The sequence below is a fragment of the Elephantulus edwardii genome, unplaced genomic scaffold (genome assembly GCF_000299155.1).
Source record: "Elephantulus edwardii isolate Elephantulus edwardi_28Jun2011 unplaced genomic scaffold, EleEdw1.0 scaffold00055, whole genome shotgun sequence".
Taxonomy (NCBI): domain Eukaryota; kingdom Metazoa; phylum Chordata; class Mammalia; order Macroscelidea; family Macroscelididae; genus Elephantulus; species Elephantulus edwardii.
The window spans coordinates 2999566-3016270 of NW_006399805.1; the positions used below are offsets into that span (position 1 = coordinate 2999566).

A 16705-nucleotide genomic window follows, 5' to 3' on the forward strand; every position below is an offset into this window, starting at 1 on the left:
GAGAGAGAGAGAGAGAGAGAGAGAGAGAGAGAGAGGATGTGATACAAATATTTACTGAATCACTACTCCTATTTATCGTTATGTGCCCTTTGAATTGGAACCCACAATAGGGGACCCTTTAACAGGTTATCAGAGGCAGTAAATCACACAGAAAAAGACTGCCCATCTTTCTTCCAGCAGCTGGTAGATTTGAACAGTGTGCCTCGGGGTTGGCAATGCAACTTCTTACCCCTAAGCCACCGAAGCTTCCTACCTTTCTAGAGAACAGTGATAGTGATCTGCAAAAGGTAGTACTTCTGTTGATAGCTCGACGTGCGTCTTTGTTCAGCTCTGGCGTAGAATCCGCAGGGAGCTGGCCTCCTAGCCCAAAGGCTGCAGCTCTCTGACAGCTGGTCCCTAAACGGCTCTGAGGGAGAAAGATGGGCAGTCTCCTCCCATGTGAGTGACCACCTCAGAAACCCCACAGAGGGTCAGCTGTGAATGAGTCCAGCTGTGATGACAATGAGTTGGAGATAGACGGTTTTGTGTGCTTTGTATTAGAAGCTCAAACAGCATTATGATTACGAGATCAAGTTTTAACCAGAAGGCTGGTGGTTTGAACCCTCCAATGGCTAAGAAAAAGGTGAGACAGTCTTCCCCAACAACGGTAACAACCTAGAAAACCCCCAGGGACAGTCTCATGCTGTCTCACAGGTCACCATGCATCTGAATCAATTCAACAGCACATAATGGTACATGGGGCTTGGGAGTTTAGTAGTTCAGTGGGAGAATTCTGTATCAGAAACCCAGCTTCAATTCCAGCCAAAGGGCCTTAGGTGCAGTTACCACCGATCAGGCAGTGGAAGTTTGATGGTGCTATGATGCAAAGAGCTGTAAGTGTGGTGTGGTTGTTAAGTGCCATCGAGCCCACCCCAACCCTCAGAGACCCTGTGAACAACTGACGGGAGGAAGCAGATCCAGTGCCGTCGTCACAATCGCCTCTGTACTCAAGCCTGTGAAGTCACCGAGTCAAGCCGTGTCTTTGAAAGTCTCCCGTTCCTTTACTGACCCTCTGATTCTCCAAGTCCTTTCCCAAGGACTGGCCCTTCCTGCCAACATGCCTGAAGTGTGTGAAAGGAAGTCTCAGCCTCCCTATGTCTAAGGTGCACCAGGCCTGCACAGGCTTCGTGACACATCTGTCTGCTCTTTGGAAGTCCACGGGCTACCCCATGCTCTTCTCTAACACCATAGTCCAGAGGTCTCGATTCTTCTTTGGTCTTCTTTATTCATTACACAACTTCTACAAGAATACAGAGCAATTGAAAATCCTGTGGCTGAGGTCAGGTGCATCTTGGGCTTTAAACTGACAACCTGTTCTTTAACACTTTAGAGAGGTTCTTGATAAGAAACTCTCCCAATGTAACATGTCTTTTGATTTCTTAACTACTGCTTTCGTGCACGTTGACTGTGGATCCAAGTAAAATGAAATAGTTGACAATTCCATTCTTCTCCCATCATGATGTTACCTGTTGGCCTAGTGGTAAAGATTTTTGTTTTCTTGGCATTGAGGTATAATTCATGATGAAGGCTGTAGTCTTTGATCTTTTGTGGTAAATGTTTCAAGTCTTCTTCACTGCAAGGGAAGTTGCGTCATCTGCATAGTAAGGCAGGTTGTTGATGAATCTTCCTCCAATCTTGATGCTACCTTCATCTTCACATACTCTATTTCTATCAGATTTTCTGCTCTGCATACAGACTGAGTAGGTATGGAAAAAGGACACAACCCTGAGGCACACCTGCTGGAAGCATTCGGCAAACTTCCAAAACAGAAAGAGACTAGCAAGAAAAGACCTGGTGATCTACGTCAGAAAATCAGCCAGTGAAAACACTATGGACCGAAGCAGTCCAACTGGCAGTTGACCATGTGAGTAGTGCAGGACCGGCCGCATTCTGTTCAGCTGTCCAGGCCCAGCAGTGTCATTCGAGGTCAGTTTTGGGGCCGTCTGTGACCAAAGCCCACCAGGAATCACAATATCCCTCATCCTACTAACAAGAAACAATGCCCTGAATTTGAGCTGTTTGCCCAGCAGAGGGGTATGAGGTCATGTCCACATTCTGTAGTCCTGTAGGGGCCCGTCTCGGGCATCAGCAATGCCACCTCCTAGCCTGTATACCCTGAGCACAGCCCGGGAGCAGCAACTCCAACTTGGGGTCCTGGGGCTTGAACCCATGACCTTCTCATTAGCTTAGCCCCTGAGAGCCCATATGCAGGCCTCTGAAAAGCAGACTTGACTGGAACCCAAAAGCCTAGGGCCAGCCAGGGCTATGAGCCTTCAAGTGAGACGGGACTTTAGGTTCATGAGCTCAGCAGATATGCCAGGCTGAGGACTCGTCCTTGAAGCCAGCCACACAGGAAACTCCAGGGAAGGGTTCACAAAGCTGTGAAAGACACCATCCAAGCCCATGTGGAAGGTGGCCCTCTCCATAAGGATGCGGGCTTTGGAGGCCTCAGTGGTTCCCTGTCAGGGGAAGATAAATCCCACACAGCCCATTAATCCCACAGTTCCTCTCTCCCACCCCACTTCCCGCAGACACCCGCCGCCACCAGACCTGTAATTGAAGTGGGGAGCACCACCCTGATTAAGTTTGTGCGTTTTTCTGGTGGGCTCGGGGAAGCAGTGGCCCGCTCGCCAGGCTGAATTATGGGGCAGGTCATTCCCTTGTTAGTGGGAATAAATTTTATTAGCCCCACTCTTGTTGCCGGGCGTCTTCCCCACTTGCTCCCGGGGCCCGAGTGTGTGTCTGGATAATGTTGCCTGCATGCAGATAAATCAGCCGAACAAATCCCATTAGATTTTGGAACGCTGACAGAGACACGGTAATGACACCAAGACCAGGCAAGGATGTGGGCTTTCTTCTTGCCCGCTGATCCCGTTTCATGTACATGGATGGCATGATGGGTCCAATCCGCTGGGAAGAAATTGTCACAGAAAAGGAAAAACCCACGAGGATGAACTGGGAAGCGATTCCTTCTTGTGTCTGTCTTCTTTTTCTTCTCTCCATTCATTTCATTAACGAAAAGATCGCTACTGAGCACACTGGTTCAGTGCTCTCTCCTGCCTTACAACAACTCAGACACCCGGAGGAGGCAGCTGATTGGGTCTCTCCCAAGGTGTGGCCTCACCTCGACTGGACATAGCATGTGCATCAAGGACAACCCGACTCTTCCCAACAAAGGTGTGGGTGGAGGAGGAGGGAAGGATGAACTATCCACTCCTCTGTCCCATCCTCGGCGCAGAACCAGAAGAGGATCTGCAGGATGGTGGCATACGGTGTTGTCTGTCCTATGACAGTAAGAGACCTTGTGACTGTCACTGACATGTAGACCCGGCAAGGGCTGCTAATCAAACAGTCAGTGGGCTGAACCTACCAGCTGCTTCCGGGAGAAGGTTAAGGCAGTCTGCTTCCACAAAGAGGTACAGCCTCGGAAACACTATGGGGCAGTTCTTCTCTGTCCTACAAGGCCACACCACGTTGGATAACTCAGTAGCAGTGGGTTTTGGAGTGCCTATCACCATTTATCACGGAACTCTGGTGACATAGTGGTATACTGCTAACTGAAAGGTCAATGGTTTAGATCTACTAGCTGCACTTTGGGAGAAAGATAAGCTGTCTCCTCTTGTAAAGGTTTGTCATCGTTAGGTGCTACCCAGTCACATATGACTCACTGTTGTTGTTGTTTAGTATTGTAGTCAGAACCTACCTATAGCTGACCACCCAAATGTTTTCAGAGACAGTTAATCGCACAGGAGGAGATTGGCCATCCTTCTCTCACGGAGCAGCTGTGGTCTAGAACCATGAACCTTAGACTCACAGTGACCCTAGAACTGAATCCTGTCCTGTCCTGGGCCACCCTCACAGTCTCTGACACATTCAAGCCCATTGCTGCAGTCACTGTGTCAATCCACCTGGTTGAGGGTAGTCTTCTCTTTCACTGACCTCCTCCGGCATGGTGTCCTTCACCAAGGAAGAGCCTTTCCTAGCAGCATTCCCAAAGGATGTGAGGCGAAGCTTCCCATCTTTGTCTCCAAGCAGTACTCTGGCTGCGCCTTCTCCACAGCAGGGCTATTCGTCCACCGTTTACAGCCCAAGAGTCGTCGTGAAGCCGAATCCACTCAATGGCCACGGGCTTGATTTGGTTTATTTAATCATTAATTATTAATGAGGAAGTTGATGTGTGTATCTCTATATGCATCTCAACACACTGTATTAAAGAGAGACTATTTCACTGCCTCTCTCTTGAGGACACATGCATACTTCAAAGCCAACAGGAAATGTTGAACAGCCTGGTTATACCTCCTGGGTCATGGGCTGGGGCTGGCTGAGCCTGTGAGGATGACAGGAGTTGAAGGAAAGTCTCAGAAATCCAGATTGGATTGCTAAGTAAAGCTGAGGGTGTGTGTGTGTGTGTGTGTGTGTGTGAGAGAGAGAGAGAGACAGAGAGACAGAGAGACAGAGAGACAGAGAGAGATGGTGGGTGTATGTGCATCATATGCATGGGTGTAGACGTGACTTGTGCACACGAGCACACAGCATATGAGGCACGTGACTGTGTGTAAGTGCACTGTGTGTCTGTGTAGTGTGTGCACAGGTGTGCTCACATACAGGTGTGTAAGCACACAGCATGTGTGCATGGAACATGTGCAGGACTGTGCCAGTGCGTGTGTGTGCACACAGGAAGTGTGCTCAGGGTGTGTCCATGTACACAGTGGGTGTGCGTGCACAGAAAAGTGTGCACTGTATGAGCAGCTGTGTGTAGCACGTGAGTGTGAGGGAGAAGCCACAGAAAGAGAAGGACAGTGAGAGTCTAGAAGAGGATGATACTCAGAGTGTGTGAGTGACAAGAGAACCCAGAGACTGGGGGAGAAACTACAGTCTGAATCCATATCCGTGCACACCTCTGCTGGGGGTGGTGATGACAGATGGCCCTGTGTCCTTCGCCTCTGCTCTGTCCACATGGGCTGACGTGTCCCTGTATGCTGAGGCTTCCAGGCTGGGGGCTGGGCTCAAGCTCTGTCTGTGTGAGGCCCTGTTCCCATCACTCCCTGCTGATCTGTGCAGGTTGGGCATCCTAAGTCCAGGATGGGAGTCCAAGTGCAGCTGGGAGACCCACCTTGAGCCCCTTCTTCCTGGTGCCCTACCCGGGACTTGTCCATCACCCAGGACTCGCCCAGCACCCCACACTCATCCATCACCCTGGACTCACCCAGCACCCTGGACTCGCCCAGAACTCAGGACTCGACTCGCCCAGCACCCAGGGCTCACCCAGCACTGTGCACACAGATGGGTAGCACCTCTATTCCAACCCCATCAGCCAACAAGAGAGTGGATGGTAGTGGCCTTTGCCCCTGAGACCCAGCACAGATGCCACCTGCAGGCAGCAGTTCGGAGACAGAGGGCTGTGACAGGACAGCCAGCAGTGTGAAGACCAGGGGCTGTAGGTGGCACGTATTTGACCACTGAGATAAGAGACCTGTAGTGTGCTTGCTGACTGCATCAGGAGTGTGTGTGTGTGTGCGCGCGCGTGCACGCACATTGAAAGAGCATGGCGTGTATCACAAAATGCAATGGATTAAAGGAAGAATGGGTGGCATTTCCTCCTAGAGTTCAGCAGCATTAGAAAAACGCCCTGCAGTTCCACAAGGCGTACTCCCCAAAGACTTGAGGCATGGACTTGATTGAGAACACATGCCCCAGGTCCACGCAGCCTTTCCACAGAAGTCAGAAGGTGGAAGCAGCATGGAGGCCTGGCCAGGGCTAGACAGACCAACAGCTTGCCCTTGACACACGCAATGGAATGTGACCTGGCTGTAAACAGGGGTGACACGGAAACATGCCATGGATGTATGAATCTCAAAACCACGAAGCTAAGTAAAAAAATAAAGGACACAAAAAAACGCATCTTATGTGACTCCATTTAGATCAAACTCTAAACAGATAAATCATAGGGACAGAAAATGGACTTTGGATCTCCTGGGGCTTGGGGGATGGGGGGCCTGGGACACAGTCGGCTTTTCTTGTTCTCATAGTGGACACTCATGTCCTCGGCCTGGAACTCCAGTCCCTGAGCCTTGGCTGCTCCCTCCCAGATCTCCCACCAGCAGAGCCGATGGCCCAACGAGCATGCTGATTGCTGGCTTACTTCTGCTTACATCCTCATCTGTAGCAATTTCCCATTTTTCACACCACAGCTCCTGCTGCCTGATGCCTCTTATCTGCCTTTCTCCCCAACTCAGCCCCTCCTACGGAATCAAAGCCTCTTTCAAATGTATGATCCAGACGGGAAGGGCCCAGGACCAAGGTAAACACAGGCTTGCTCATGCTTCCTTACTAATCTGCGGCGAAATCCACTACAGACCGAGAGCACGGGTCAGTCTGTGGTTACCTTGCTAATTGGGAGATCCACCCCTCACTCCAGTGAGAAAATGCCTGCTGAGAGCTCAGATTGGAGCAGAAGCTAGTCCAGGTGTTAAGTGGCCTCCAGGGATGAGTGTGGCACTTCTGTGTCTCAGTTTCCTTGACTTGAGGTCATACTTGGCTTTTCTATGAGGGTCCAAGTCTACCCAAAGGTGCCTCAGAAGAAAGGCCTGGTGATCTACTTCCCTGAACACAGTCCGTGAAAACCTCATGGAGCACAGATCTACCTGACATACATGGGCTACCATGAGCTAGGATCAGCTGGACAGCAAGGGATCCTGGTACTGCCGGGGAGTAACAGGTGACAGATCCCTCACACACCAGCAGGTACCGCATCTGCTCCCACAAGCAGTCCTGGCAGGCCGTCGGAAGACTCTGCATAATCAGGGTCTGAAGGGGACAGGCAGCGAGCCTGGTTTCTACCTCTCCAGACTTCCCTCCTCTGCCCAGCCCACTCAGCACCAGTGTAGACGCTGCCTCAGGGATGACAGCCTCGGGGACCCTCAGAGGCAGCTCTATCCTGTCCAGCAGTGTCACGGTGTATCAGACTCCTGGCAGTGGGGTTTGGGGTTGGAGGCAGAGGACTGGTGTTCTGATAAGTGACCCCTGAGGCTGGAGAGGAGGAGAGTGTGGATAGCTCTGAGACTGTGTGGACACTGTGAGGTGCTGCCTGTACAATATAGGTCAGGAGAGCTGACCATTGAGTGAGGGTGGAGAACAAGCACAGGACAGAGTCCAGGCCATGGGGTCCTCGGTCACACTGTCATGTCATGACCTGTGCAGACAACGGCAGGGACTCTGGGTGGCAGCGAGCCTGTGTGACAGGGGATCTGGGTGACAGGGGGCCCAGGTGACAGGGGATCGGATGACAGGGGCCTGGATGACAGGGTCCTGGATGGCAAGGGGCCTGGGTGACAGGAGGCCTGGGTTACAGGGGACCTAGGTGACAGGGGATCCAGGTGATGGGGGCCTGGGTGATGGAGGCCTAGGTGACAGGGGACCCAGATAACAGGGGCCTGGGTAACAGGAACCTGTGTGATAGGGGCCTCGGTAAAAGGTGACCCACGTAACAGCAGCCTGGTTGACAGGAACCTGGGTGATAGGGGCCTGGATGATAGGAGGCTTGGGTGACAGAGGACCAAGGTGACAGAGTCCTGGGTAACAGGGGCCCTGGGTGACAAGGGGCCTGGATGACAGAGGTCTGGGCGACAAGGGACCCAGGTGATGGGGCCTGGGAGACAAGGGGCAGGGGTAACAGGGGGCCTGGGTAGAGGGGTCTGGGTGACATGGGCCAGGGTAACAGGGGCCTGGATGACAGGGTCCCTAGGTGACGGTGCTCCTGGATGACCATCTTCCTAGGGACCAGCGAAAGGCAATCCCAGAAAGACTAAGAAGGAAAATCAGACAGGAACCATTAGTCCCAAACACCCCAAGATTCAAGGTTCATGAAGTCAGCCTTGGGGTGTCTGTAGTCACCATATCATGACTCAGCTGGTTACCTCCACAGCTGACTCCCCCATATGCCCCACTCCCCGATCCAGAAGGCATTTGTCAGACACACCCCCTCCCCATTGTATTCTCATTTCCTCTCTCTATTCAGGTTGGAGAACATCAGAACGTGGGGAAAGAATGTTCCAGAGGCACCAGAGGACACTTCTCCCTCCACTAGAAACAACACCGCTGAGATCTTTTCCAAGCTGCTCAATCAACACTCTGACACACACAGACACAGGAGAGCAGCCTTTCTTTACTAATGGGGGTATGTGGGAAACCAGGAAGCCTCTGAGAGACAGAGGGTCTGCAGCCCCACCCCACAGCCCAGCACACTTCCCTTCACCTGGACATCAGGCTCTGGCCTACTCAGCGTCCACAGAGACCCTTACTCAGCCCAGACACAGAGGTATTCCCAGCCTGCCACACCTTAACTTCCAGGTAACTATGGCAAAGGGACACTGGGACCTACCCAGGTGGTCAGCAGGCGACCCAGGCCCTAATGGCCTCCAGGGTCCCAGAGTCACATTTCTCCCTACTTGGAGTTCTGGAGGTAGACATTCAGGGGAAAGAGGGTGGATCCTAAGAAACAGAAGAGCCCAGAAAATTCCAGAGAGTTCCAGGGGCAAGCATTCCAAGAAAAACAGGACAATGATAAAAAGGAATCAATGCTCACACTCCCTTTCTGTAAGCTCTTTGCATTGTATTTATGATCAAGTATTTATAGCTGGGGATCCTCACCCCGAAATTAAAGGTCATGAAAATCATGCTCTGGACTGATCCCTCTCATTCTTACAGCTAAACCATCTATCCATCTGGGACCCAGACAGATTCGACTTCACAGGCCTACAGGGAAGACAGGGGAGAACCCCAGCGTCCACCGTTTCCAGCCCTGATCCCCAGGTGGGAGAGGAAGCCCATGGTCTTGGTCAAGGCCTGTGGCTTTGCAAGTGGAGCCAGCAGCAGGGTCTGGGCGGCCACCTTGGCTACCATGGATGCCTGTGTGGTCTGAGCTGAGTCCAGATGAACCGGAACAAGAGTACAAGAGCAAAGCACTCGGTCATTGTTAAATCAAAACGAGCAGATAGGCTCCGTTTAAAGCTGGCTGGGCCTTTTGCAGAGTGGCTGGGGAGCCAGCCCACCCCAGGGCCGTGTTTCTGGCCTCTGCCTTTCTGCTATCCATCCTGAACTTGCTTCTAGCTTGAAAGGGCTAATTAAAGCCCAAAGAAAATCAAACGCTTGTTATCTGGCTCCATTACTCCCAGGCCTGGCACTGGTCTGTCTCGCAAAGCTGTGTTCCCTCTGCTCCCTCCACAGCATTAGGGCCTGCCGCTTTGTCGACTTCCTCGATGAACTTGGCTTTGTGCGTGGTGGCAGGCAGCAGGGCAGGACAAACACCTGCCCATGACTGGTCCCTGCAGCTGAGTCCACTCACAGCAGCACCGTCCAAAAAGCCAGGGTTTGGGGCAAACTTTCTAATAAAAAGTGTCAGTGGCAGCCAAACCACTGATGACAGAGGACTTGTTGATGTTTGGTATGCAAGGAGCACTAACCTGTTCTCTCGCATATCTGGATTGAGTGCATGTCTCTGGGGATATCTGCATGTGTGGGTACACACACACACAGACACAGACATGCGTGCCACTGTACATACAAGTGTGTACATGTATATGCATATGCATGCTTGTGTGTGTGAGACCTTGTTGACGTTGCTGTGTTGTTGTTGTTATGTGCTGTCGAGTTGCCTGTGACTCATAGCAACCCTGTGTAGAACAGCCCTGAAACCTGCTCTATCTGTGCCAACTTTACTAACACATCTACCCTCATTACCCCAGTCACTGAACCAATCCATCTCATCGATAGTCTCCCTCTCTTTCTCCATCCCTCCACCCTTCCAAACATGAAGTCCCTCCCCAAGGACCAGTTCCTCTTTGCAACATGGCCAAAGTATGTCAGACAAAGCCTTAGAATGCTTGCCTCCAAGGAGCAGCCTGGCTTCACCCTCTCTCGGACGAATCTGTTCGCTCTCCTGGCAGTCCATGATATATTTAAAACTCTTCTCCAGCACCACAGATCAAGGGAATCAAGTCTATTTCTATCATCCCTAGTCATTGTCCAGCTCTCTGATGTATGGCATGCAATTGTGACGATTATGGCCTGGATCAGGTGCTCCTTAGTCTCCAGAATGACATCGTTACTCTTCAGTACTCTAGAGAGGTCCCTGAAAGCCGACTTTCCCAACGCAATTTGTCTCTTGATTTCCTGGCTGCTGGTACCAAGAGTGTTGATTGAGGAGCCAAGCAAACTGAAGCTGTTAACAACCTCAATCTCTTCACCGTCTATCATGATACTGCCAATTGGCCCAGTGGTGAGAATCTTTGTTTTCTTGATGTTGAGCAATCCATTTATTTACCATATCACACTCTGGTGGCTTAGTGGTAATAAGTTGTGCTGCCAACTCAAAGGCACGTAGTTCAAATCCACCAGCTGCACAACAGAAAAAAGATGGGCAATCTCCTTCCATGATTTACTACTGCCTCCAAACCCACTGGAGAGTCAGCGATGAGTTGGTTCAGCTGACTCAACAGTACCTAACAACAACAACAAGACCTCTAGGGTATTGTCAAGGAGTCCTAGAGGAACAGTGCATAAGGTATTGAGTTACTGAAAGGTCAGCAGTTCAAATCCTTCAGCCCCTCTTGGGAGAGAAATGGATGGGTCCCCTCTCATAAAGATTACAGCTTTGGAAATCTGACAGAAGTGAGCCATGAGTCAGAACAGCAGTGGGGTTTAGGTTTAGGGTGTTGTTGCTGTTGTTGGGATCTTAGAGTTGATTCCCAATTCATATCGTCCAGCTTGTATCCATGTGCCCAAAACATACCCCGGGTGTACACAGCAGAGGAGGGGAAGCAGACACTGAGAAGTCCCTCCCTCCTTCTCCCCCACCTCCTCCCAAATCCCAGGGCCTGGGCTCTTACACGTAGGGCAGGTGGGTGTCAGTGCCCCCTGAATTCTGCTTAGCCATTGCTTTATGTTACAGAGGGGAAACTTAGATCTTTTAAAATTAACCCAAACATATCTTCTAATACAAAATTCCACCACAGTTAGACCAGGGGTCAAGAATCTCATGTGTGCAAATACATATTCCGCTCTGATGTGAGACTTCCTTTCTCCCTTCTAAGCTAAGGGTGCAGGACAGACATTCTCAAAGCAGATTCATTACTTCTTAATGGATTAGAGTGAAGGAAAAGAAAGTGAAGGAACATCTTGGACATGGAAGATGCTAAGAGTTACGCATTCCGAGTTAAGTTGAAGAATGAGGAAAAAATGAGCTGGTAAGGGAAAGGTTGATGGTCTAGACCCACAAGCACCTCCATGCGAGAAATAGGTGGCAGCCAGCGCTTGTCGATACGTACAGCCTCAGAAAGCCAATGGGGCAGTCCTAGTTGTCCAAAGGGTACTAGGAATAAGAACTGAGTGGAGTGCAATAAGTAGTTTTTTTCTTAACAATGAACAGGAGCAAAGATGTAGAAAGACAAATATTCATATTGAGCTACCCCTGAGCTAGGCTGGAGGGCTCCAGGAGGCGGGATCACTTGTCTCATTTGGGATCACCCAGCAACACTGAGCTTGGGTCTATCCCATCAAGACCTGGAAGGTGCCCTCACCAGCCTATCATGCCACCTCCCTCTGCCTCCTCCATCCCTCCTGCCACCCAGCCTGCCCTGCTCCCTGGCTGCTTCCTGTCCTGTGACGTGTCTCATGCACTGAACAGTCCACACAGAACATGCTTAATAAATGCCCACGCAGGCATTTCAAGTCTCCTCCCTGTACAATCACATGACTATTCCCCAGGTTCTTCTGCTGTCATTGGACCATTTCCTAAAGAGTCATAACTGAATGCAAACATAACTCCATTCAGTACTTGGGAACCAGAGTGTCTGCTGAGGGTGATGGAAAATTTGGCGACAGATATGAGTGACGGCTATCCAGCATGAAGAATGTAACCAGCAGGGAGCTCTGGTGGTCTAGGGGCAGGAAGCTGCATTGCAATCCCAGAGGTGTGTGGTTCAAATCCACCAGATGCTCTGCTGAAGAAGGAGGGACAATCTCCTCCAGATTAGATTTGATGGTACACACACAAAAATATAATAAAATAAAATAAATTAAAAAAAAAAAGAATGAACCAGCCTTGCTAAATTGTGCACAGGGAAAGAAAAAGATTGAACTGGCAAATGTTACAGCATATATAATTCACCACAATAAAAAATACACATGTGCAACTGGGGGAAGGGGGTAAAGAAAAAAGTGCAACAATGAATGAATGAAAATCCAAAAGATCTGTAAATGTTCATTAAGATGAATAAAAAAATACACGTGTGTGTGTATGTATTGTCGAGTTGGAACTGACCCACAGCTGACCCTCTTGTGGGTTTTCAGAGGCAATTAATCAAACAGGAAGAGATGGTCCGTCCTTCTCATGTGGAGAAGCTGGTGGATTCGAACCACATGCCTTCAGGATTGCAGCGCAGTTTCTCACCACTCCCCTGGTAGTCCATCCTCACCAGCTCCCTAAATGTCAAATGGCCCCACACATTCTCCCCTCCCCTTCCTGGTTTCATTCTACATGTCGAAAAAAGTGATCATAGGTTTGGTGGGTGGAAGGTCAGTGTGTGTTTTATACTCCTGTAAACTATAATCTAGCCTTCAGCAATGCCTAATGCATATGAAAGTTACTTAATATGGTCCTCCACCTTGACCTAGGATGCACTCTTGCAACCAGGGAGCCAAACTGGACAGAGCTAAGTGTTTCACTACAAAGTCAAGGGTTCAGCTCTATCTTGGACTCGTCTGAGCGCAGTGTTACAGCCCTGGAATGGTCGAGCCATGACGTGAGTATGATGAAGCCCAGAGACGTGGCAGACATGATCCTCTGCACAACAGAAGGGGATGCACATCAACGGTCTATATCACCACAACCCTCACCTGCTCTGTGGCCTGCTCTACTGGGACTTACCGCACTGCTACAGGGGATATCCTTGACCTTGAGCCAGGCCAGGTCCAGCGTGCCCTCCCCACGGTAGCAGGATTGCAGGCGCTCCTTGATCCGGTCGTTGATCTGTTTCAAGATGAAGATGCACAGGGCAGACTCATCCAGCGACTTCATCTTCCGCTTCTGGCCCTTGGAGAAGACGGTGAAGAGGAGGTCATCATCTTGGCGGACCCCGAGGGTCCGGGCCAGCACAGCGCCAGCTTTGGACAGGTAGGCGGCCTGCAGCAGGCGGTACTCAACCCCACCGCGTTCACAGCCAATGGGCACCTCCACGTAGGAGTTGAAGGCGGTGTCCTCCTTGCAAAGCCGAACGAGCTTGGACGTATAGACCTGCTCCTTCGTGGTGGAGCCTGGGGGAGACACCATCTCGGGCTGCAGGGTCAGGAAGTAGACAAAGTTGCCGCTGCTGAAGCCATAGACGTAGTAGATATCGAAGTCGGGGATGACAGTGAAGGTGTCCGAGGGGATCTTAATCATTGAGGCCACAAACTCATCGTGGAAGACATAGGCGAACATGCCGTCGGCCTCGGAGTTCTTGGTCAGCTTCCGACTGGAGATGGTGGGGAAGTACTCGGGCTTCCCGTCGACGGCGGTGGCAATGAACAGCTTGTCGTCGAGGTTGCTGTAGGACACGATGACGCCAAAGACGGAGCCACTCTCGTTGACCCCCGACAGGTAGTGCTCCTTCTTGTGGAAGGGCTCCCCCAGCTTGAAGAGGTCCTCCAGCCTCAGCAACTTGCAGATACCTTGATAGAGGCTCCCACAGGCAATCAGCCTGTTCTCCTTATAGTCTATCAGCAGCATCTTGTTGACGTTGTTGGTGGTGGTCAGGGGTTCGTTGCAGGTCTGGACAATGCGGGGTGGGTAGCACTTGGGATTGTCCTCGTCTGGTCCTGTCTGGTGGGTCACCAGGACCTTCAGGTCGCTGGAGAGCTTATAAATCCGATTGACAGCCCCCAAGTAAATGTGCCCTGTCCTCTCGTCCACCACCAGGTGGTTGAACCCCTCGGCGGGCTCCCCTCGGAACGTGAGCAAAGGCCGCTTCTGGAGGGAGGGGGGTGCCCGGGACAGCAGGGTGGAGGAGCCCATGCCCACCATCAGGAGATGGGACAGCAGGCAAGTCCAGTTCCAGGGCATGGCTTTCATTTCAGGGGCAGGTCCTCGTGGCCACAGCAGAGTTCAGGCACCGGGTCTCCTCACAGAGCCAGCTCTTAGCAGTGGTGTCTCCCCTGTGGTCAGAAAGAAGAGACTGTGAGGCTGGGGGACAACAGCGGGGTCTTAAATTACCACTCTGGCAGCTCCATATGAACCAACACACACACACACACACACACACACACACACACACACCCTCAGTGTTGTTGTGGACTGAACAGCATACCCCAGAACATATGCCAACATCTCAACCTCTGCTTCCTGGGGAAGTGACCTTGCTGAGGAACCTTTGAGGATATAGCCAGTTATGTTAACATGATCCTTTTTCTTGCTAAGGACTGTTGAGTCACAGTCAACTCATAACTGACACTCCAGAGGGCTTTCAGAGGCAGGAAATCACACAGGAGGAGACTGTCTCTCCTTCCGCAGAACAGCTGGTGGATTCGAACCATGTGCCTTTGGGATTGCAGCACAGTATCCTACCACTAGGCCACCTGAGCTGGCCTGATCCCTCCTGAGTAGAGTCCAATAAAAAGGGCCAGTAGATATAACAGAGTCACATGGAAGAAGGCGTGAGAAGTTGCCTGGGGCTACCAGAAGCTGGCAGCAAAGAGCAAGAGTCAATGCCTAGAATGAAGAGAAAGAACGCGGCCCTGAATTCCAAGCAATCCTTAGAAAGCATCCGGCCTGCAGTGTTTTGTTACAGCAACCACAAGAAGCTAAGACACTGAGACACAGAAATGAAGCAAAAGGTCACCCCGCTCACCTCCCATCCCATGAGTGTACGGGGGAGTTGGAGCTGACTGGACACAGCCCCAGAGGTCACTCCAGCAATAACAGTAACAGACACTGTCCTCACCATTGTCATCGTCATCAACAAAAGCCACTGCCTACTGGATAGCAGACTGGGAGTCAGTTACTGTCAAGCTCCATCAAGAGACCATATCATTTCATCTTAACAAATCCTTCATGGCTGTGGAGCTTCTATCTCCACCTCCAGGCCACTCGGCCCCTCCTGTGCCCAGAAGCCAGGCCCACGTGGACCAGTGGGTTCATACCCCGTGGGTTCTTCCGTCCTCAGATCTGTTCAGGATCAGCCAGTGGGGAGTAGCAGCATTTGTATTTTTTTTTAAAGTGTGTGTGTGTGTGTGTGTGTGTGTGTGTGTGTGTGTGTGTGTACACACTGTCAAATCAGATCTGACCGGTACAAAAGAAGGTTGACCGTCCTTCTCCTGCAGAGCACCTGGTGGACTCGAACCACGCACCTCTGGGATTGCAGTGCAGGAGTAGCAGCATTTGGAGGGAGGGGGAGACAAGAGGAGGGGGCTGCATGCGGTAGGGGCTGCATGAGGTGGCTGTGACCTTATGTTGGTGTCCCTTCCCCACAGATGTCCACCACAAGCTTCTGGACGTCTCCCTCTTCTTCAGACTTTCGGCTCTGGAGACACGCTCTTACTACCCCCAGTGCAATGCTCTGGTCAGACTACAGGGTGCCATAATTGGGAGAGAGTTCCTTTGTGAAATTACCAAATCTAAGGGAGCTCTGGCAGCCTCGTGGTAAGAAGCTGTGCTGTCATCCCAAAGGCACATGGTTCAAATCCACCAGCTGCTCCACAGGAGACGGATGAGGAATCTCCTCCCATGCAATTTACTGCTTCTGAAAACCCGCTGGGGGTCAGCTGTGGATCGGCTCTGGCTTGACGGCACACAACAACACTGCTTCCTGTTAGGAGGAGACTGTTGTTGTTGCTGCTGTTATGTGCCGTCAAGACACCTGTGACTCACAGTGACCCTATGTACAACAGCTCTGAAGCCTGCCCTGTCCTGAGCCAGTCTCACTGACTTCAACACACCTACCTCCATTGCCCCAGTCACTGTATCAGTCCATCTCATCCAGGGTCTTCCTCTCCTGTGATGTCCCTCCACCCTTCCAAACATGATTGATGTCCTTCTCCAAGGATCAGTCCCTCCTGGACACATGTCCAAAGTATGTGAGATGGAGCTGCAAAATCCTAGCCTCCAAGGAGGAGCTTGTTTTCACCCTCTCCAGGACAGACCGGTTAGACTTAAGTATTTTGCAGCTAAGAAATCTTAGTTTAGGGAGATTATAACACCTGCACAAGTACAAGTGCTTGAGGTGAGATTAGAACCCATGACGTCTTAGCTCAGAGTTGTTTCTCATTCCTACCTCCTTGGCCACCTCAGCTGGTCTCCTCCTTGCAAAGATGGACGTCTGCCAATCACTGCTATGCACAGCAGGAAGGCTCAGACCAGCCCTCCCGGGGCTCCCTGTGAAGGTGACTGTCTCCAACAGATGCTTCCAACCTGAGTCCCCTGTGATGAGGATAGTGTCCCCCTCCCGCCGCCTCTGCTGGACAGCATGTGACTTAGAGTCAGATCAAAACCCCACGTCCTACATTCTTCTGCCCAGCAGTGGCAGCAGCTCCTCTGAGCCCCATGCCCAGCTCTGAGCCCTGATGTCATTTTAACGAGGCAGATCTTGGCTGCTTCCCATCACAGAGCCTCCTCTGAGAGGTTTTCATTAGAGGG

At 51.2% G+C, this 16705-nt stretch overlaps 1 protein-coding gene across 5 annotated transcripts in view; it reads right to left on the bottom strand.

Annotated features, from left to right (window-relative positions):
• PLXNA4 (plexin A4) overlaps positions 1–14146 on the bottom strand; it is a 461826-nt gene extending 447680 nt beyond the window's left edge. For all 5 annotated transcript variants that reach the window (XM_006887135.1, XM_006887134.1, XM_006887136.1 and 2 more), the window contains exon 1: positions 12965–14146. In XM_006887135.1, coding sequence (XP_006887197.1) covers positions 12965–14146 — 1182 coding nt within the window. The remainder of the gene's footprint in view (positions 1–12964) is intronic.
• Between the last annotated feature and the right edge of the window lie 2559 nt (positions 14147–16705).